At 34.4% G+C, this 20,951-nt stretch overlaps 3 protein-coding genes across 3 annotated transcripts; all 3 read right to left on the bottom strand.

The window, feature by feature from the left end:
* Positions 1-762: 762 nt before the first annotated feature.
* On the bottom strand, positions 763-7,608 carry LOC108214933 (oxysterol-binding protein-related protein 3A). Its single transcript, XM_064088726.1, has 11 exons — positions 7,496-7,608; positions 7,252-7,377; positions 6,273-6,366; positions 5,690-5,806; positions 5,540-5,612; positions 5,324-5,442; positions 4,427-4,548; positions 4,130-4,306; positions 2,401-2,545; positions 1,416-1,594; positions 763-1,217 (listed from the first exon to the last, which is right to left on the bottom strand). The coding sequence occupies exons 2-11, from the start codon at positions 7,359-7,361 to the stop codon at positions 971-973; spliced, it is 1,383 nt and encodes a 460-aa protein (XP_063944796.1). The 5' UTR covers positions 7,362-7,377; positions 7,496-7,608; the 3' UTR covers positions 763-970.
* An 833-nt stretch (positions 7,609-8,441) lies between these two features.
* On the bottom strand, positions 8,442-12,260 carry LOC108215221 (probable serine/threonine-protein kinase PBL10). Its single transcript, XM_017387617.2, has 6 exons — positions 11,822-12,260; positions 10,819-11,144; positions 10,595-10,730; positions 10,324-10,466; positions 10,099-10,222; positions 8,442-9,223 (listed from the first exon to the last, which is right to left on the bottom strand). The coding sequence occupies exons 1-6, from the start codon at positions 11,871-11,873 to the stop codon at positions 8,853-8,855; spliced, it is 1,152 nt and encodes a 383-aa protein (XP_017243106.1). The 5' UTR covers positions 11,874-12,260; the 3' UTR covers positions 8,442-8,852.
* Positions 12,261-16,243: 3,983 nt separating this feature from the next.
* On the bottom strand, positions 16,244-16,744 carry LOC108212419 (uncharacterized). Its single transcript, XM_017384145.1, has one exon. It carries the CDS (start codon positions 16,742-16,744, stop codon positions 16,244-16,246), a length of 501 nt encoding a protein of 166 aa, XP_017239634.1.
* Positions 16,745-20,951: the final 4,207 nt, after the last annotated feature.

Genomic DNA, 20,951 nt, shown 5'->3' with positions numbered 1-20,951 from the left:
TCATTTCATTTACTCGACTCAATTGCAAATATATATCAATTAATTATTAATTTAATTGTATTCAAAGATCCTGGATATCATAAATTAGAGTTAAAAGTGTTAGAATATGATCCTGGTAAGCCCTCCTCCTAACACCTTGAGGTTTTAGGAGAATTGGTCACTTAACATGGTATCAGAGCCTAGGCTCGCGGGAGACTCGTGTTCGACTCCCTGTGACCCCCAATATTCTCAGAATTTATTAAGGACACGAAGGCAATGTTATTCCTCAAAAAGAGTGATCCACTCTCGACCCATAAATGGGCTTTCGAGTGAAGGGGAATGTTAGAATATGATCCTGGTAAGCCCTCCTCCTAACAGAGTTTAGGAGAATCGGTCACTTAACAAAAAGGTCTAAAATTTGAGACATTATTGTTTGAAATTGTGATGTTGAGGCCCAACACCGTTTACAAATATACCAAATGATTCTATCAAACATATCCAGACAATTGATTATTGAGTATTGACGGTATACTATCATCGCAAAAAACCTACGGAGGGTATAAATCCTGAGTATTTTTTCACTTGAGGATGCTCTGTATTAGGGACCCGGAGATAAGTTCATTGTTAACTTGTTAATGAATTTGATTACCACTATCCTGACTAAAAAGATCATATACATAATAAACAATTAAAGACTGGTCAATTTGAAGGGGGGAAGTTTTAGTAGAACTCAGTTGAATTTATGTGGGTTCAGCAATTCAACTAGACATTGTACAAGTAATATTACAAACCAAATATTAACTTTTGGATCACAAGCTTAAACTCTATACAATATCCATAAAACCAAGATCATTAGTAAGCAAAAATCATGCATACTAATAGTTAAACGGTTCGTTGATTCTAATGCTAACAAAATAATGTGATAAAACACACAAAATATGATAAAGAAATGAATCGTAGCATGAGCCAGAACCGGTGCAGAACCAGTCTCTTATTCTGCAGTCAAATCTTCATACTGCCACGGGTTGAACTCTATTGATTTGACATCAACCTCTTCAATGCTGTCGGAACTATCTATGGCAGCCCGGTGTTCAGCATATTTTCCATTATTGCGATACACTTCTACTTCACCCCAAGGTGTTGTAAAAACATCACTTGATTGTTCAAACCATTTAGGTGTAAATTGATGGCCCTTGGTCTCTCGTGCTCGTTTTTCAGCTCTTTGCCTTTCCTCCAGACTGAAAAAAGGCCATAACCAAAAAGTTTAAGTGTCAACCCGCAACCTTTTACCACATAACCCCATCAGCTGTAATTTTATACAATTAAACAAAAGGTATAAAATAAGAAGTAACTTGGCATGCTCCACTATTTTCATATCGGTAAAATTCCCCAATAAAATTACATTATGGTTAACTAAAGGGTACAGAGAATGAGACCTGCTCTTTTCTGATCCAGCTTTTGACATGTCACCCTTCTCAAGTGCATATCTATCTGGTCGTAAGCGAGAGTCAGAGGCCAATAAATTCTTTGGTGCAGTTTCAAAGCTGTTCAATTTATGCGCAAAATGTGTGTATTGATATTTGTCATTTTTCGGTGCCTCAGCAAGTTTCCATGCCTGCAGACAGTACCAGCACAATAACCCATAAATCAATCTGTACTGAAGTTCACACGTCGGCGGGCATTTGTTGGATATATCATAAAAAAAGAATGAATAGCTAATATGTAAGCATGAATGACTTGAAGCTCGTACATTGAAGTCTATGCATAGGATCAAGGATCAGGGCATTTCGAGCTCTAAAGCAAGAAATAAGGTCAACTAGCAGCAAAGTTTCTGTAATCTCTTTTTTACCATTTACTTTTGGCAGGTAATCAAATATATTGAATAAACATAGATTATCAAACACATATATCAAATCAGACCCAGTCACAATAAACAAATGACCACAGACAGAACAGTTGATGCATTCCAAGGTAATTTGGGTTAAAGACTGAGATGAAGTTTCTGAGGCAAAAGAGTTTTTTTCTTTTGTTCTGCAACTGCCTCTTTTAGGAAGTGAAGCACGTTATCTAGTCTATGACTGTTAATAATAAACTAGAACTACACTCATAATGCGGGCAAATCATCTTAAGATACAGACACACTGATCAAAATGCATATATTGAAGGTACCAGAACCAACAAGAAAAAAAGAGTCAAGACCCAATCATGATGCCAAATTATGAACCAAAAATCTAAAAAAAAAAATCACAGAGTCAAGTATCCATTCTCTGATAAAGATGTTTTAAAATCAGCAACGAGCAAATAAATAGCGAACTTGGGTAAAGGATCAGAACATAAAGATACTATCACAGTTAACTATTTCAAATATCAGAGAAAGAAAACTAGCGACAAATAGGTAGCAGTCAAATTATTAGAGCTAACCTCCTTCAGTTGGGTGCCTGGAAGTGGTTCTCCTTCCAAGTCACAAGGTTGATAGCTCATTGACTCGCTCCATTTTCCAGTCATTAATATCTTTGGTTCTTCAGCAGAATTGTATACATATCCATCTACTTCATAGCGGCCAGCACTGCAGCCAGGCGTAGATGCAAAATTAGGCATGAGAATAAGGACATAGATGAATCAAAACTAAACAAACCAAATCCAAGTTTCAGACATGAGCCTAACTGACAATTAAAATTGTATACATGGCCGAATGTATCATGCAACTTCTAGCAGCCAGATGAAACAAACAATTCACCAAAACAATTCGTTACAAACCACAAGCAACATATTAAGTACAGTTGAGACACAGAAAGGAATAAAAAATGGATACTTTGCAAATATATAATGTTATTATCTGATATTTCCAAATGAAGATAATGAAATTTTTTTGGAAGCACAATCAATTTGATCAGTAGATTATCAGAAATAGTCTGACATATAATAATAAAAAGCAAATTCTCGGCTCCAGTATAGAATTATAGAGATGAATCTCAGTTAAACATATTAAATTAACGAGGAAAAATCTCTCTTTTTTAATGATCACTATCCAGTTGCAAAATTGCATTCACTCTAGTGTGGTTAATTAATTAATCACCAGGGTACCAAATTTCATCTGTTTAATCCATCCAAGCTTACAAGTTTACAGTTTATACAATAAACTCTTATGCTTTAATACCTGTCAGCATTAATTTGGTATGTTCTAATCCACATCACACACTTACCCATATACAAACAGAAGATAAAAAGAAAGCACTGAAGGAATTTTACAGTGAAGGATTCGTAATGACAGACACACAAGCAATTGTTCCATAGAGAACCATCTTATATAGAGTCCCGTGGAGAACCATTTGGTTTTACTTTAAAATCTTATTAATAATTTTAAAATTAGTCATACCCACGCATAAAATTTGATTCTAATATAAAATACACATCAAACATAACATGCAAAAACAATTTAACACATACAATCTAAGCAAAAAATTTGATTTTTGAATTTTGTTCTACAGTAGAACCACTATCTCTTAATATTTATGTATTTATATATGTATGTACGTATAATATCGCTGGGGTACTTGTGTGTATACATACATTTCACTGCGCATTTGAAGTTCATATACAATGAGTGGTTCAATGAGTTCAAGTGCGTATAGTAACACCGGTGCAAACCAAGAAATTGATACCAATTTACCTTTGTGGAGGTATATGATAGTTTTAGAGAAAGGTGCACGCGTTCAGATGGCAAATCTCTTTCTTGATGAACCAGAAATGGATGCTATTCTTTTTACATAAGATATACATTCTTTTAGGAATGAAAATGCAGCAGAACGAATCTTATTTTTGCTTATCACTTACTGTGAAAGACAGTTTTTTTACTATCATGAATTTAGTTGTTTAATTTTGACATGTCGATCCCTAAATAATTATAATTATTATTATTTTAAAAATGTCGAGTCCTGTATCCAGGACTCTGATGATTGGTGAATACCCATGTCGGCATGTCTGAGTCCATGCTACGTAGGTGCAAACTTATATGCATAGTCTATTTATAGAAGACTAGAGATCCAAACCGATCAGTGATGCTCTATGCAGAGAGACAACCAACATAAACAATACAAGATGTAAGTTATGTATGTATTTTAAGTACAAAAATTGTAGTATAGATGCATACCCAAACCAACCGCAAGGTTGAAAGTAAAGAACGACTTTGTCCCCTGTCGTCAAGTTAGTGACAACCATCTCCCCTGGCGAATCCACCCATGTACGTCCAAATATAAGGTTGTTAACTTTAGAAGGAGGAGGAACCAATTCTAATTCTACACCAGCTTTCTTCAGGGTCAATCTTGTTCTGTACGAGAAGAGACAGGGCACACATCAGCGTGTTAAACTTTATATTATGTTAAAGTTAAGCATAGTAGATATTTAGAACTTCACAGTAACATTTAGAACCCCAAATTAGAACTATTACCTTCCAACTGGGTAAACATCGACAGAGTTCCCCAAGAACTTAGTCCTCACCTTTGATGTTATTTCATATATGAAATGTTCGCTTTCAGCATGTGCAGCACCTATTGGGGGGTGATGACTGACCTGAGATCACAATTTAATGTTAACAGATGTAATATAATATTACAAATGAACAAGACAGTCAACCATATAAAACTATATAATCAGGAATTTAGCCATAGTTTGACAGGGATGCCTATTTGAAAGTAATTTATAGTAACTGGAAGTGCGATTTTATAGTAACTGGAGTATAACCAAGGTTAAGTCAACAACGAGAAATCCGAAACAGCCGTCATTGTGTTTGTTTTACAAGTCTGACAAAAAACAGGAAACCTCACCATGATAACTTGTGCTGTGAAGAACTTGAGTTATCTTCATATAAAAAATACTCCCTCCGTCCCTCCCATTTCTTATCAAATGGGTTGGGCACAGAGGTTAAGAAATATGTATAAAGTATTTGGAAAAGAGAAAGAAGAGTGGGTGAAGTGGTGGGACCCATTGATTTTTAATGTATAAAAAGAAGATAGTGGAGTAAAAGTAGTGTGAAAGAGAAAGAAAAGTGGAGAAATGGTGGGACCCATTGACTATTTTTGGTAAGTTTTGAAATGTAAAGAATTGGGTGGGACATCCCAGAAAGGAAAGTGTAAAGAAATGGGAGGGACGGAGGGAGTAATTAAAAATGATGATTTTTTTCAAAATAATTGGAGAGAATCATAAATTGACCCCATCCCACATCTACCTCTTCAGTTAATTCGTTCCCTTACTCTTTCCCCATTAAATAGAAGATTGAAATTTGCAATTGACAAAATAAAAGGATACACTATAGGAAGAAACATATTTGGTGCTTGAAAAAATTCACCTGTTCGGCAATAAATGTAACTCCACCATGATTAGTCATCTCATAGGTTTCACCAAGGATCGGATTAAATGGCTTCCAGGTTCGTTGCATGGCGTAATATACAGAAATAAACCAGCAGGCTGCAACAAAAAAATTGTTAGTCTAGCAGCAGAGGAATTATAGAAGACTGGAGATGCATATTCATATAAGTATAAAGTAATGCAAAAGAACCCTTACATGCATACACCAGTCTCATATGTGGATCCTCACACTCATCGGCCAGATCCAAAAGGTAAGAGTATTCCATTATCTGCAGAGAAATCAATGAATCAATACAGCTTAGGTACATGTATATGTACATACAACAGATGTGCAGCTGACACAAACCTCAGCCATCTTCTGAAGCATTGACATGGGCTCAAAAATGAGAACCGGGAGTGTCACCAATGATGTGACATCAGCACCAATATACTTGTGCATTATCTTCCAGTAACCATCCCGATCCTGAAAGAAAATTTGGGTAATGAAGGTTCAGAACATTGTGAAAAGTGGAGTCGTTTACCTCTACTGGACCTGTAACTGTACATATTTAAATATATTTTAAACTGCAATTTACGACTACAACTAAAAAATCGAGTCATAGATTTATATAATTCATGGAATGCTTAAAATCCAGACTTGAAATAACTTTCTGGTTATTCACCAACACATGTCTGTATGCAGGGTCAATTGATGCAGACTACTGTGTATCAATACACAAACGAGTGACTAGGGATGATATTACTATAAAAATGAGACAGATGGTACTATTTTTACGTTAAATGGAGCAATTTCGAGACAATTGAAGGGATCTTGGCCTGACTGTATCAATCTCACTTTCTCTATGTAAGGTCTAGGGTTATTGTATCAAAGGTGAGGTGTACGTGTGAGTGGTTTAATTATCCCAAAAAGAACAAGACGGTTAATATACCTCTTGCTTCCATCTTCCTTTTTGTGCTTCTACTTCAGAATCCTCAGTCCCTCCGTCGGGATTTATAACTTCCAAACCCTCGTATCCAACCAAACTAACAGACAATAAAAATAACCAAAACATTAAGCAGATGAGCTAGTTCTTCATCCAGCATAATTTAACATGTAATTCCATGTCTTGGGATTAAAAGAAAATATTACAAAACTGTAAATCATAGCATCACAGTTTAATTCAGCAACAATATTTCCTGTAAATACGAGTAAAGAGTGGCATCATTATAACATCATGCAAGTCCCTCAGGGTTATAGTTAGGAATAAATGTCAACAAAATTAAATCATAGATAAGGATTTTATTACAAGATACACTAGATGTTATGTTTGGAGTAAAATAAGAATTAATTAACCTTGAATTATTACCCCACAATCATAGTACAAGTCACGATTATTTGACCTTGACATCCTGAAATAACCTGGCCTAGAAGAAAAATTCACATTCCCTGTGATCGTATAAAGTTGAACAAATTCGCGGAACCCCTTCTTTGAATAAATACTCTTTGCCAACATCTATATTTCAGAAAAATTCACATTCCCTATGATGGTATATAGTTGTGATGAATTCGCAGAACCCCTTCTTTGAATAATTAGTCATTGCCAACATTTATATTTCACTGAATTAAGCTCTATACTAACACCTAAAGTTTTACGAGAGCTAGAATTAAATAGAGTATTATAGGTCAGACTAAACATAAGATCTAATCAAAAAACCCACCTACAAAGACCTTAAATTAATATATTACCATAGCCCGAAACATCTAAATCAATTAGGTACACTAGTAAGTCCAATAAAAGCAGAAACCCCAACTCCCCCTTTTCAAGTCCAAAGTCAATTAGCAGAAAACAAACTTCACAACATACAAAAACAAGGAAAAAAGCATAAACAGATCAAGTAAAAGTGAAAAAGATCGAAACTTGAGCATACCCATTAACAGATTTTTGCATAGCAGACCCAAAATTGGAAATACTTGAAGCCAGAGAAGAAAAGAAACCACCACCACCACTTGGCTTCTGGTCTTTAGATGAAGAATCCATGTTTCAAGATTCAGATCTGGGGGGTTGAAGACGAGAATACAAATTACAGAGAGTTTGAAATAGTTATATGAAGGTATGCGTATGATGATGAATATTATTAGTGATTGACTAGTATATTATATAAAAAGGAAGACCAGCTAGGATATGAGATGATTCTTGTTGGCACTGGCGGCGCCTACACATGCGCCAGAGAGCTGGGCTGGCTTCTATTTTAGTCTCTTTCTTCCTTAATTTTCTTGCAGAAATTGTTATAAATCTTTTTGATCTTCTTAAAATTTTCCGATTAATTTTTCAAAAATATGTTTTTCTATTTATTCGTTATACTTCGATGGACCGATTTGATTAAAAAATTTTAATTTATCAAAATAATCTCGGATAAATCTCTAATAAATTTTGAATTATTAGGTTAATCTAGTTATGATTTCCGATTTCTACGATCATGTGTTGGTACAAAAGAAATTATATTCTATATTTTCTAAATATATGAAATTTTATTTTATGGTGTATATTTTGTACAATACCAAAAAATCGGAGAAAATGATATTTGATCTATCCAATCAAATGAAATAAAATATTTCCAAAATTTTGAAAAATAGAACATTTATGCTCAAAAGATGCTAATTCTTAGTTCCGATGAAAAAAACATAACTATATAAATACTTTGTCTTAAACAATTCTTGCTTTCGAAACGATTTTGTCATGAATTTATATGGAGTGAACCATATTTGCGATTGTTGAAGCACAAGAAAAAGAAGCGACTGAAGGTCTGAAACTAAAAGCTGAAAAAGTTAAAATACATTCATTTCTATGATTGTCAATTTGTCGTAACAAAATCATACACACTCGTACAAGTAAGAATTTAAACGGAGAGAACCATATTTGCGATTGTTGAAGCACAAGGAAAAGGAAAAGAAGCAACTGAAAGTCTGAAACTAAAAGCTGAAAAAGTTAAAATACATTCATTTCTACGATTGTCAATTTGTCATAACAAAATCATACAAACCCGTAAAAGCAAGAATTTAAACGGAGAGAGCCATTTTGCGATTGTTGAAGCACAAGGAAAAGAAGCGGCTGAAAGTCTGAAACTAAAAGCTGAAAAAGTTAAAATACATTCATTTCTACAATTGTCAATTCGTCATAACAAAATCATACACACTCGTAATACAGACTTTATGGTATAATATATCTACACCGATGGTAAAATTACAATTGTACTTTTTCCCGTTTGTATATGCCGAAACTGTTGGTCTAGTTCCTGTGTAAAGCTCTGCAGAAACAACCTCTCTATTCTCTCGAGCAGGGCATATTGTATAAGCATTTAAACTTTTTCTGGTCAAGTGCTCGGGTGAGATATACTAGTTATGTTTGGTTTAGTTCAGACCAGAAGTATTAAATCAAAAAACGGATAAACTCATTTACCTAGGTGAAGATTTTTTATAAAATTTTGATCTACACAGAAACACTGTAACTGCCTGCATTTCCCTCACTGCACTATTGCATCCTGGGACGGGGATGGCGTTTTGGCTGGACTCCCTTGTGATGATCTCTGGCTATTTCCTTGACCTGAAGTTGTTCCAAGGCTGTCACTACTTCATCCATATTCGGCCGTGTTCTGGGCTCCATGCAAAGACATTGAACTGCAAGGTTAGCGGCTCTCTGGGCATGATCCAGCGAATACTGACCTTCAAGACGTGTATCAATAACACGGAAGATCCTGCGTTTGTTGGTCAGGTATGGTTTTGCCCATTCCACCAGGCTGTGCTCTCCAGTTGGACGGTTTTTGTCTATAGCTTTCTTACCAGATATAATTTCTAGCAGAACAACACCAAAGCTGTAAACATCACTTTTTGCATTCAAGTGACCTAGACAAAGGAAATATGAAAATATGATCAGATGAATTTTGCTCTTTATTTTCTTATATATATGATTTTATTAAAGGTAGCCAGCAAAACCTAGCAATACAAAATGCCGCGACATCTTATCTACATTCAACCGGAGATGCAGTGTATGAAACTGAGCTCTCTGTTTCATAACATTCGACTCACGAAACATATTTTACATTAAAAAACCAGAGCACACTAGAAGAGAAGAGGAAAATTTAGAGAGGCCCCAATTGTAAGGCTATATCTTACGACATAAATCACTTGGCTTTATTTTCAATGTCGACAATCTTTCAAATTCTCTGTCCCTCCCCCTTTTCATTGAATAAATTCTGCTCCAAAGACTGGGGCCGAGAGGGACACCAAGGGCACCATTGTCTTCTTTGTGAATATAGATTTTACTTTTATCTTTTCATAATTGGTATGAAGCTCGCTATGAAGCTCAAATTCTGACAGCCATGAAGCTCCCTATTTTGAAAAGCATGCTTGAGCTTAAATTAATCATTTGACTTATATTGGGCCAACAAAATTGTTTACATTAATTTTGCTCGCTATTAATTATATGTTTCCTCACTATCTTCTTTAACCTTTTAAAGTCCTATGAGAGATCAAACACTTCAAATGTATAAAATTAATAGTATGATTTTCTACGAAGCCAGCATGCATATATTGGTTTAAAAAAAGAAGAGATATCATGTTGTTTCAAGACTTCAGACGCCTTTTTCTTCATTGTAAATTGTTACCTGCATCTTACTTCTCGGCAATCACCTTTTATGTATATAGTTGACAAAGTAGAAGTATACATGTAATCAAGATAGCAGTGAATAGATCTTAAGTAATACACCATATTGATTTACCTGTCGACATGTACTCTGGAGCAGCATATCCGTAGGTGCCCATGACCCTAGTAGAGACATGGCTTTTATCATCATCCGGGCCATCTCTTGCCAAACCAAAATCAGATAGTTTTGCATTGAACTTCTGCAAATTAATAGCAAAAGACGTGTAAGAGGACAGACGATTAAAAATTATGTCAAATCTTAGTCATGAAGGAAACTTTGAAACTTTTAAAAAATATATACCGAGTCCAGCAGGATATTTGAAGTCTTAAAGTCCCGATAGATAACTTTGGTTTCAGCACCATGTAGAAAGGCCAATCCCCTTGCTGCGCCCAGAGCAACTTTCATTCGGAGGCCCCAAGAAAATGTCTCGAAGCGTGACCCTCCTGTTTCACAAGGAATTTGACGTGTTACTCGTATTCAAGACAAACACCTTAACTTAATTCCAGGGGAAGAAGCTATTTAGAAGTTAGAAAATACTGAAGAATAATAGAATAGGTATGTGACAACTTACTCCTGAACAGATGATTCTCCATGCTACCCTTTGGCATAAACTCATATACCAGGAGTCTGTGATCATCCTCTAAGCAGTAACCGATCAATTTCACAAGATTAGGATGGCGCAGCTGCCCCAGATAGTTGATTTCAGCCTATCCATCGAAGGATATAACAGATTATTGCAACCGTTTCTACAAGCAATAGATAATAAAAACAATTATTTAGCAGTATTTTACATACCAGCCATTCCTTGTGCCCCTGGAGCCCGTCCTGATTAAGCCTTTTTACAGCTACTACAATCCCCATCCCAGGCTTTGATGCTGCAAGTGAGTGCTCATCAACCCATCCTTTATAAACGGAACCGAACCCTCCTTCCCCTAGTACACTATCAGGACGGAAGTTTCTAGTCGAATTTCTGAGTTCATTATATGTGAAGCTTTTTAAATTGGCAGACTGCAAGATCTCACCCTCGCTCCTGGATGTTGTAGGTACAGATGTTGATGAGCCCTTGCTATTGGAGTAACCAGTATCACTCCCATCTTTGCTTACATACTTGGAACTCTCGCCTACAAACATATTATTTCCATCATAACAGAAAAATCTACTGAATAATAACAGTGAAGGAATACATCACACACTCTCTATTATCATAAAATTTATCTTCAATTCTAGTACTTTATAATCCAAGTGCAGAGTCCACTAGAAACACATGAATTCTCCATATTGCACATATCTCCATAATAAGTAGTACGATCTTACGCACCATCTATTCAATAATCTTTTAAATGAACTAATCGCATCACTATTCCAGAATTCAAAATCAAGAACAAATTTTTCTAACTTTAACTCAAGTTCTTCATTATATATAAGATCTCTAATTGTATCATTGACAATTCAAAATCAATAGTATATCACACTTTCGGAACAAAGTTCCCTAGACCATCAACTGCAAAATTCCCCAGGTGAACAAATTGACCATGTGATTGGTCAACATTTGATCCAAATGTATATGCATCTCCTATATTTTCAGCAACAAACAATAAAACCCATCCAAGAAACAATCTTTCCTATCCTAAAACAAGACAAAGTGCACTAAACATTATGTTTATACAGAAAGTGAAATCATTAATACACTAATCAATGATTAAGTTGTGTTGAAATTCCAAACTAAGTACTAGAAAACATTAACACACATAGAGTTGACCCAGAAACAAGAAACTAGAGTTATGATTAAAAAACATACCAGCATGAATTTCAGTATTAGTCTTTATTTGATAGCTCAAGCAAATCCCCATCCAAACCAACTCAAAATCTTATGTATCTGAAACCCAACAAAAGAAGTACAAGCTTGCAGCTACAAACACAGAGATTCTTGGATTAGTACACCACAAGAAAGGACTTAAGTTTTGATCATAATGGGGGCTTTGCTCAAGAAACTAGAATAAAAAATGAGAATTTTATGGAGGGTATGTTTGGATGATATAGAAATGGAATGAAAATGATGATGACAAGGAAAAAATGAAAGAAACAGAGTTTTTTTTATGTGATTGAGGTGGAGCTTGGTGAAGTTGGCGGTGAGTACATAATTGTAAAAATGTTTGACTCAGTCCTTGGAGGCTTCTTGTCAATCATTTGCTTGGTTTAACAGGTTTTAGAATTCTTTGGTGGGTCGTTGAATATTACTGCAACAATTAAGAAAACAAACCAGATTCTTTATTACAAGGCTTCTTGTCAAGTCGTGTTAGTATTGGAAATTATAGGTCTTGGATATAAATATCAAATGGAAGTGTCCAAGTATATTCGAGAAGAAAATTAAATGGGAGCTGAAATCTATTTCTACTTCTTTTTATTTAGAAGAGTTGGGAAAAAAGCGTCAACTGTGAAATGATAATTATACAATTATTAAATAAAATTCATCATTTTATACTCTTTTTGTCCCATAATAAGAGTCGCTTTTATTTTTTACACGTGATTTGAGGTGTTAAAAAAACATGTCTCTACATATTATTTTTCGATTTTTTTTTCTAAATAAAAATATAGATGTTAAATTTTTATTCAGAAAAATAATATGTAGAGATATGTTTTTTTAACACCTCAAATTACATCAAAAAAGTTAAAGCGGCTCTTATAATGGGACATAGGGAGTAATTAATAAGCGTCTTATTTATGCTTAGACACAGAGCGGTTATTTGCTTAAATACAAAATAATGTCATCAATATATAAATTTATTTAGACTCTCTCTTAACCATAATCTATCTAGCATCTTAGTTGCTATCGGTTTTCACCGGTGGAAAGCGCCGAATCACTTAATTGCTTTATTTTTTTTTTTTTAGTTTTTGAATAATACATCTTCTCGGGAAACTTAGATTTAAAATCATCGGAGATTTCGCTGTCTCTCTTCCAAGCGGGTGAGTTTCAGTCCGATTTCTCTTATTTTTGTGGTTTTGCTCCGGATATATTCTCGGGAGAATTTTTAGATCTTAAACCATCGGAGATTTTGTTGTCTTATTTCTCTATTTTAAGCGGGTGGATTTTCAGTCTGATTTCTCTTGTTTCTGTGGTTCTGCTTCAGATCTAAGGTTGTTCTCTTCCTGGTGAGAGTTTTGTTTTTCGCTTATTAATTATAAGCGGGGTCTTGATTTGGTGATAAAAGTTTGTATGAAATTGTCGTTTTGGTCGATAGCTCTATCAAGGCAGGGCATGATGAAGAGGGTACCAGTAATTCAACGAGTATGCATAAAGCGAGTACTTGTATATGTATAGTATGCATTTTCTTCAAAATATCGTTTAACTGTCTCTTTATAAGAACAGGAGATTGCAATTTACTGTTTGTTCGACTCGATTATTGGTGTAGATGATGTACGGTTTTTTATTATTAGATTAACACCTTTGTTTCAAAAAAAATATATAAATTATTTGTTCATCTCTTATATAATTTTATTTTACAAATATAGGTATATATTTTTCTGAAAGAATGTTATTCCTTAATCCTTTAAATTTGATCATTTACGAATGTATCTGTTATTATATTAAATAAGATTTATGATAAATCTTATTCTTTCTAATCGTAATAAAAGTGATTAGGCAGGTACTTTTAGATCACGAATGTTATCCTCAATATTTCTGTAATTCAAATCTAGTTTCCTCTCGATCCCCAGTCACGCTCTTTGATACTCATTCGAACATGATCTTTATTTCCACAAAAATTTATGAAAATTTCTAAATAATTAATAAAATATTATAATATATATTAAAATTAATTAATTAATAACTCATATATGAACCAATATTTAATTATGATATAATTAGAAAACAAATATAAAATTTCTATTAAGAAATCACATTATAATATGAAATAATAGAATTTAGAAAAAATATTAAATATATATATATATATATATATATATATATAATTACTTTAATAGTTTATATTATGATATTATATTGTGTTTGGTGTGGGGGGTGGGGGGCTCTTGCTTTTGTGTTTTGGCTTAAAATTTTCTTTCTCAGTTTTCTGTTTCTAAATGAGCGCGGATGAGTTTAAAGTTGGATCGGATGGACCCTAAATTAGTCGCTTATTCTATTATAATTATATGTATTAGAAATATATAAAAGAAGAGGAGAATAGCAAATGAGTTGTATTAGCTTGGTACAAATATGAAGCCTATTTATAGGCTTAGTAGAAAAATGTTACAAGTATGTGTAAGGTCAAAAGTTTGGGAACTTAAAAGATCAAGAGTTTGGAAAACTAAATATTTGGACTTCCAGAGACATCCATTCATAACACTCCCTCTTGGATGTCCATTTTCAAAAATCGTGCCTCGTTAAAAATTTTTTACGAAAAAACCCTTTGGGAAAAAAATCCTAATAAAGGAAAAACAGTACATCGATTTTGAAAATTTATTTGAAATCTTTGAGTCGACGCATCCCAATCTTATGTACCAATTTCTCAAAATTTTTTGGTGGCAATGACTTTGTAAACAAATCTGCAAGGTTGTCACTTGAACGAATTTGCTGAATTTCGATATCTCCGTTTTCTTGAAGGTCATGTGTGAAGAAAAACTTTGGTGATATGTGCTTAGTTTTGTCACCTTTAATATAGCCTTCCTTTAAATGTTGAATGCACGCTGTGTTGTCTTCAAACATCACTGTTGGCATTGTCCTATCATAGTGCATGCAACAAGACTCTCGAATATGTTGACATATTGATCTCAACTAGACACATTCCCGACTAGCTTCATGGATTGCCAGAATCTCTGCGTGATTTGAAGAAGTAGCTGCCAAAGATTGTTTCACAAAGCGCCACGAGATGGTTGTATCTCCATAAGTAAATAAATAACCTGTTTGTGACCGAGATTTTTTTGGGTCAGATAAATAACCTGCATCCGCATAACCAGTCAAAATTGCTTGGGATTTATTAGAATAAAATAAGCCCATATCAGTTGTACCTCGAAGATACTGAAAAATATGTTTTACTCCAGACCAATGTCTTTTAGTAGGAGCAGAACTATGTCTTGCTAATAAATTTACTGAAAATGCTATATCAGGCCTTGTATTATTACCAAGATACATCAATGCACCAATAGCACTAAGATAAGGTACTTTAGGACCAAAAATTTCTTCATTTTTCTCTCTAGGTCGAAAAATATCTTTTTCTTTATCTAGTGATCGAACAACCATTGGACAACTAAATGGATGTGACTTATCTATGTAAAAATGTTTTAAGACTTTCTCTGTGTATGTCGATTGATGCAAAAAAAACTCCATCTCGTAGATGCTCTATTTGTAGCCCAAGGCAACTCTTTATTTTCCCAAGATCTTTCATTTCAAATTCTGCTTTGAGATAATCCATTGTTTTCAGAAGCTCTTCAGGAGTTCCAATAATGTTTATGTCATCAACATATACTGCAACTATAACAAATGAAGATCTTGTTTTCTTTATAAAGACACATGGACATATAGGGTCATTCTTGTATTGTTCCCTTAACAAATATTCACTTAGTCTCTTATACCACATTCGACCAGATTGTTTTAATCCATAAATGGATCTTTGCAATTTGATCGAATAAAGATGACGAGAATGTGATTTAGATGCTTCAGGCATTTGAAATCCTTCAGGGATCCTCATATATATATATATATATCTTTCTCGAGGGAACCATACAAATATGCCGTCACGACATCCATCAATCGCATTTCTAACTTTTCAATGACTGACAGACTAATAAGATAACGAAAAGTTGTAGCATCCATCATAGGGGAATAAGTTTCCTCATAATCAATGCCTGGTCTTTGTGAAAAACCTTGAGCAACCAATCGTGCTTTGTATCTTACAACTTCATTTTTATCATTTCTTTTTCTTACAAATACCCATTTATAATCAACTAGTTTAGTCCCCTCAGGGGTTTGGACAACGGGCCCAAAAATATTATGCTTATTAAGTGAGCTCAATTCTTTTTTAATTGCTTCTTCCCAATGTGGCCAATCTTTTCTACGTCGACATTCTTCGATGGATTTTGGCTCAAGATCTTCGGGATCCATCATTATATCAAACGCTACATTATATGCGAAATATTGATCAATGGCAGTATCATTTTGGTTCCATCTTTTTCCCATGACAACATAATTTATTGAGATCACTTCACTATCAACATTTTTAGGTACCTATTCCTCTTCTAGGGTTTCATATATCATGTCACGGGTCTCTTCTGGAGTCTCTGTTGGAGACTTTACTTCTTCTATTTGGGTGTTTGCTCCTTTTCTCTTTCGAGGATTTTTATCTTTAGAACCGATTGGTCTACCACGCTTTAAGCGAGGTTTTGACTCGTTTGCTTTGATAATTTCTCCTTCTGGGACTTGTATTTTTGCAGGAGCATTCATAGCTGGAATATGTGATTTAGTTACTCTATTTATATCGGTGAATTCATCAGGCAACTGATTTGCTATGCCTTGTAAATGAATTATTTTCTGAATTTCTAAGTCACATTGACTTGTACGAGGATCAAATGTATTCAATGAAGATGTATTCCATGAAATTTCTCTTTCCAGCTGTTTATTTTCTCCCCCTGATTTTGGGAAGATTTTATTCTCTCCCCCTAATTTTGGAAAGACATTTTCATCAAAATGACAGTCTACAAATCTCGCAGTAAATAAATCACCCGTCATTGGTTCAAGATATTTAATTATCGAGGGGGATTCATAACCGATATATATCCCCAATTTTCTTTGAGGACCCATCTTTGTACGATGTGGCAGAGCAATTGGAACGTATACCGCGCACCCAAAAGTTCTAAGATGGGAAATATTAGGTTCTCTTCTGAGACCAATTGTAAGGCAGAAAATTTATGATAGCTTGTTGGTCTGATGCGTACAAGTGTTGTTGCATGTAAAATAGCATGTCCCCAAACTGTAACAGGGAGATTTGTTTTCATAATTAATGGTCTAGTAATCATTTGGAGTCTTTTAATAAATGATTCTGCAAGACCATTTTGTGTATGAACATGAGCTACAGGATGTTCAACACGTATTCCAATTGATGCACAAAACTCATTAAAAGTTTTTGATGTGAATTCTCCGGCATTATCTAATCGAATTGTTCCAATATTGTAATCCGGAAATTGTGCCCGTAATCAGATTATTTGCGCAAGTAGTCTCACAAACGCCAGGTTACGAGATGATAATAAGCACACATGTGACCACCTAGTGATGCATCTATCAATACCATGAAATATTTAAATGGTCCACATGATGGGTGGATGGGCCCACATATATCACCCTTTATTCTCTCTAGAAACTTAGGAGATTCTGTTCCAATTTTTTGCTAAGGAGGGTCTGATAATTAATTTTCCTTAAGAACAAGCAGCACAAGAGAATTCATTAGTTTGAAAAATCTTTTTGTTTTTCAATGGATGCCCTTGTGAATTCTCAATAATTTTTCGCATCATAATTGATCCAGGATGCCCTAGCCGATCATGCCATATAATAAAATTATTGTTGTTAGTAAACTTCTGGTTCATTGTGGCATTTACTTCAATATTTCGAATATGGGTATAGTATAATCCGGAAGAAAAGGCTAGCAATTCTTCTATAACACTTTTGCTACCCGAAGTGATACTTGTAATGTAAAGAAATTCTTTATCCCTTTTATTCACTGTTTCAACGTGATATCCATTTCTGTGAATATCTTTAAAACTTAATAAATTTCTTTGTGACTTTAGGGAGAACAATGCATCATCTATAACAAATTTTGTTCCTTCGGGTAGTAATATAGTAGCTCTTCCGGAGCCTTCGATCAATTTATACTCCCAGAAATTGTGCATACATTGCCTTCATATTTATTTAAATAGGTGAAATATTTTTCATTTTTAAGGATAGTGTGGGTCGTTGCGCTATCTACAAGACAAATATCTTCCTCTTTTGCTACGTGTCCGATTCGAGACATATTGCTTCAATATTAGATAAATATAAATTAGTAAAAATGATAATCATTAGAAGGAAACACAATCATAATATAAAAGACGAAAATAAAGCAAAAAGAATACATCATATATTTCAGTTATCATTCAGGGTAGTAGGATTCTCATAAATATCAGCTGCATCTAAATATGTCATTTTGAGGAGGTCGTCAGCATGCTCGTTCTCTCCACAAACCAAATTTGTTTCGACATTCTTGTCCTTGTCTTTGAGTGATGCTTGGTAAAGCTCAACAAAGTGTTTTGGCGTACGACAGGTACGCGACCAATGCCCCTTCACTCCACATCTATAACATGCACTTTCAACAACCCCTTTTCCTTTATCTTTATTAATATTTTTCTCCAACTTCGGGTTGGAATTGGATGTATCATACTTGAAATTAGGGTGATTATGGATTTGAGATCCACGACCGCGGGTTCTTTGTCCAGGAGCAAAACCATGTCCACGTCCTCGTCCACGATTACCACCTCTTCCACGCCCGCCACCTCATCCACGCCCATAATTGTATGTGGCCGCATTCGCTCCAGGGAATGGGCGAGATCCAGTTGGGCGAGACTCATGATTCTTCATCAAAAGCTGATTATTTTGTTCAGCAACAAGAAGACAAGAAATCGAATCCGAATATTTTGTAAAACCTTTTTCACGATATTGTTGCTGGAGGAGTACATCTGAGGCATGAAAGGTTGAGAAAATTTTTTCTAACATATCCGCATCAGTAATATTTTCTCCGCATAATTTTAATTGAGAAGTTATTTTAAAAAGTGTGGAGTTATATTCACTTACGGTTTTGAAATCTTGGAGCCTCAGATGCATCCAATTATAAAGAGCTTTTGGAAGAATCATAGTCTTTTGATGATCATACCTATCCTTTAAATTTTTCCACAATTTAAGTGGATTTTTCACAGTCAGATATTCACTTTTAAGTGCTTCATGGAGATGGCGGCGAAGAAAGATCATAGCTTTTTTTGCGGTTTGGCTCAGTCTCTTCATTTTCCTCTTTAATTGTATTTCCGAGACCTTGTGCAGCCAAGTGAATTTTGATATCTAATATCCATGACAAGTAATTCTTTCCCGTAATATCAAGAGCCTCAAATTCAAGCTTTGTAAAGTTCGACATTTTTCTAAACTCAAATTGTGAAAAGTTAGTAGAATATTTAAAGTAAAGCGAGTAAAAGCAAATATAATATTCTCATTAGAAAGCCAATATTTAAACTAGTAAACATATGAGGTATGCATTCACACAAAATACAAAATAAAAAAACAGATACATGGACTGTTTAAAAAAGCAGTTTACATCCGAAAGACAAATAAATAAATGATTGAAGTATCACATAATATTTCACAATGTGAAAACAGATTTTTTTTAATAAATAAATAAAATTTGATTACGGCGAAAACACATACAACTCCTTTTGCAGATACATAAATCAGATGCCTACTAGCGGATATGTTAACTGTTATTTTACACCAACTATAAAAAAGATTGTAGAAGGGGGGGTTGAATACAATATTTTACAAAAATAAAAGATTCAAGAACAAACACTTTAAAACAACAAACAGAAAAACACCAAGTATTAAAAATACGGGTGGATTGAATGATCCACCCGTAAGATTTTATATAGAAGAATCTACGGATTGATTACAATTCACACAGCTGCAGGTTCATCACTTGAACAGTTTCTAACTCTCAGATATTCTCTCAAGTTTTTCGAACAAGTTCAACTGATGCTACTAACTTGGTTATATACTCCAAGTTTTACAAAGCTTTTAACTAGAATACAAATTGCACTCTAATCTAAAACAATGCTGCACATCTTTGTCTTATGCATGCTTTCTGAGATGTCTTCATCTTTGACCATCATCTTGTGTTAGGTCCTATAAACTCACTATATAAGTTAATATAGTGAACACAATCAATAACACAATATGACAATATAAGAGATTGAAAGCAGTAAACTCTTATTCACAAAGCTTGAATGGTTACAAAAACTCTCTCAGTGATTTATAATGTATCACTAAGAGCTGCTAGGGTTCTGTAAAATATACTCGATAACTTAACTCATATAGAGTAACCCTAATCTGTGTTTATATAGACACAGTTACAAAATCAATCTCTGATTTGATATCCTATAAATCAGCTATGAATTCTATCAAAAGATTGCTCCAGTTTTCTGTTTAGTTTCCATAGCCAGTAAATCACTCCTCCGCTTCTATCCTTCCTTGAAGTATATCCGCTTCTGAGCTCTTTCCACGTGTAAACTCTGACGAGTCTTGACTATGTAAACTCTGGTCAGACTTTATCAAACTCTGTCAGACTTTACTAAACTCTGATCAGCTTCCAGATTAAACTCTGATGATTCCTGTTCTAAAACAGACTTTAAGAATATTAGTAATCATCAATTATATCTAACAATCTCCCCCAACTTGTGCATAAATACATTATGTGCAAGTTAACAGATAATTGATGATGTCAAAACATTTAAGTCAAATGCAACAGAGTTTAACTATATAACAGAAAACTTTTAAAACTTACAGATACTTTACTCCTTAGCTGCATAGACACCATTTGCTGTCTGTAGATACCCTCTGAGGAGTTCTCTTTCAGCTTCTTCAAGCACTGTAATCATTTGTCTCTTGATCTCTCTCAGCTCTGGATCTGAAACTCCAGTTTGATAAATTGCAGCTCTGAGATCATAGATCTTGTTCTTCTTCAAGTCCCTATCCAGCCTGATATTGTAAGCTTTATCAGACTCTTCATTAAATGCAAGAGTTCTGATTCCACCTATTGTTTCAATTTTTGCTGAATTTTTCTTCATCTCCACCAGCTGTCCTTTATGATTGAGGTATTTAGGAATGAAAGGTCCAGCATTTTTATTTCCTGTAATCCCCATCTTTCTTC

This window comes from Daucus carota, chromosome 3 (genome assembly GCF_001625215.2).
Source record: "Daucus carota subsp. sativus chromosome 3, DH1 v3.0, whole genome shotgun sequence".
Classification (NCBI taxonomy): domain Eukaryota; kingdom Viridiplantae; phylum Streptophyta; class Magnoliopsida; order Apiales; family Apiaceae; genus Daucus; species Daucus carota.
This window is presented reverse-complemented; position numbering and strand designations above follow the sequence as displayed.

What these genes read in the sequence shown, in the direction of transcription:
- LOC108214933 (XM_064088726.1), bottom strand. Translation starts at nt 7,361, where the DNA reads ATGGATTCTTCATCTAAAGACCAGAAGCCAAGTGGTGGTGGTGGTTTC. An exon ending in AAGGAAGATGGAAGCAAGAG is followed by an intron (nt 5,807 to 6,272) that starts GTATATTAACCG and finishes ATTTTCTTTCAG; the next exon opens with GATCGGGATGGTTACTGGAA. An exon ending in GATGTTTACCCAGTTGGAAG is followed by an intron (nt 4,307 to 4,426) that starts GTAATAGTTCTA and finishes CTTCTCGTACAG; the next exon opens with AACAAGATTGACCCTGAAGA.
- LOC108215221 (XM_017387617.2), bottom strand. Translation starts at nt 11,873, where the DNA reads ATGGGGATTTGCTTGAGCTATCAAATAAAGACTAATACTGAAATTCAT. An exon ending in AGGGGCACAAGGAATGGCTG is followed by an intron (nt 10,731 to 10,818) that starts GTATGTAAAATA and finishes TTCGATGGATAG; the next exon opens with GCTGAAATCAACTATCTGGG. An exon ending in GGAGAATCATCTGTTCAGGA is followed by an intron (nt 10,467 to 10,594) that starts GTAAGTTGTCAC and finishes CTTGTGAAACAG; the next exon opens with GAGGGTCACGCTTCGAGACA.
- LOC108212419 (XM_017384145.1), bottom strand. Translation starts at nt 16,744, where the DNA reads ATGACGGGTGATTTATTTACTGCGAGATTTGTAGACTGTCATTTTGAT.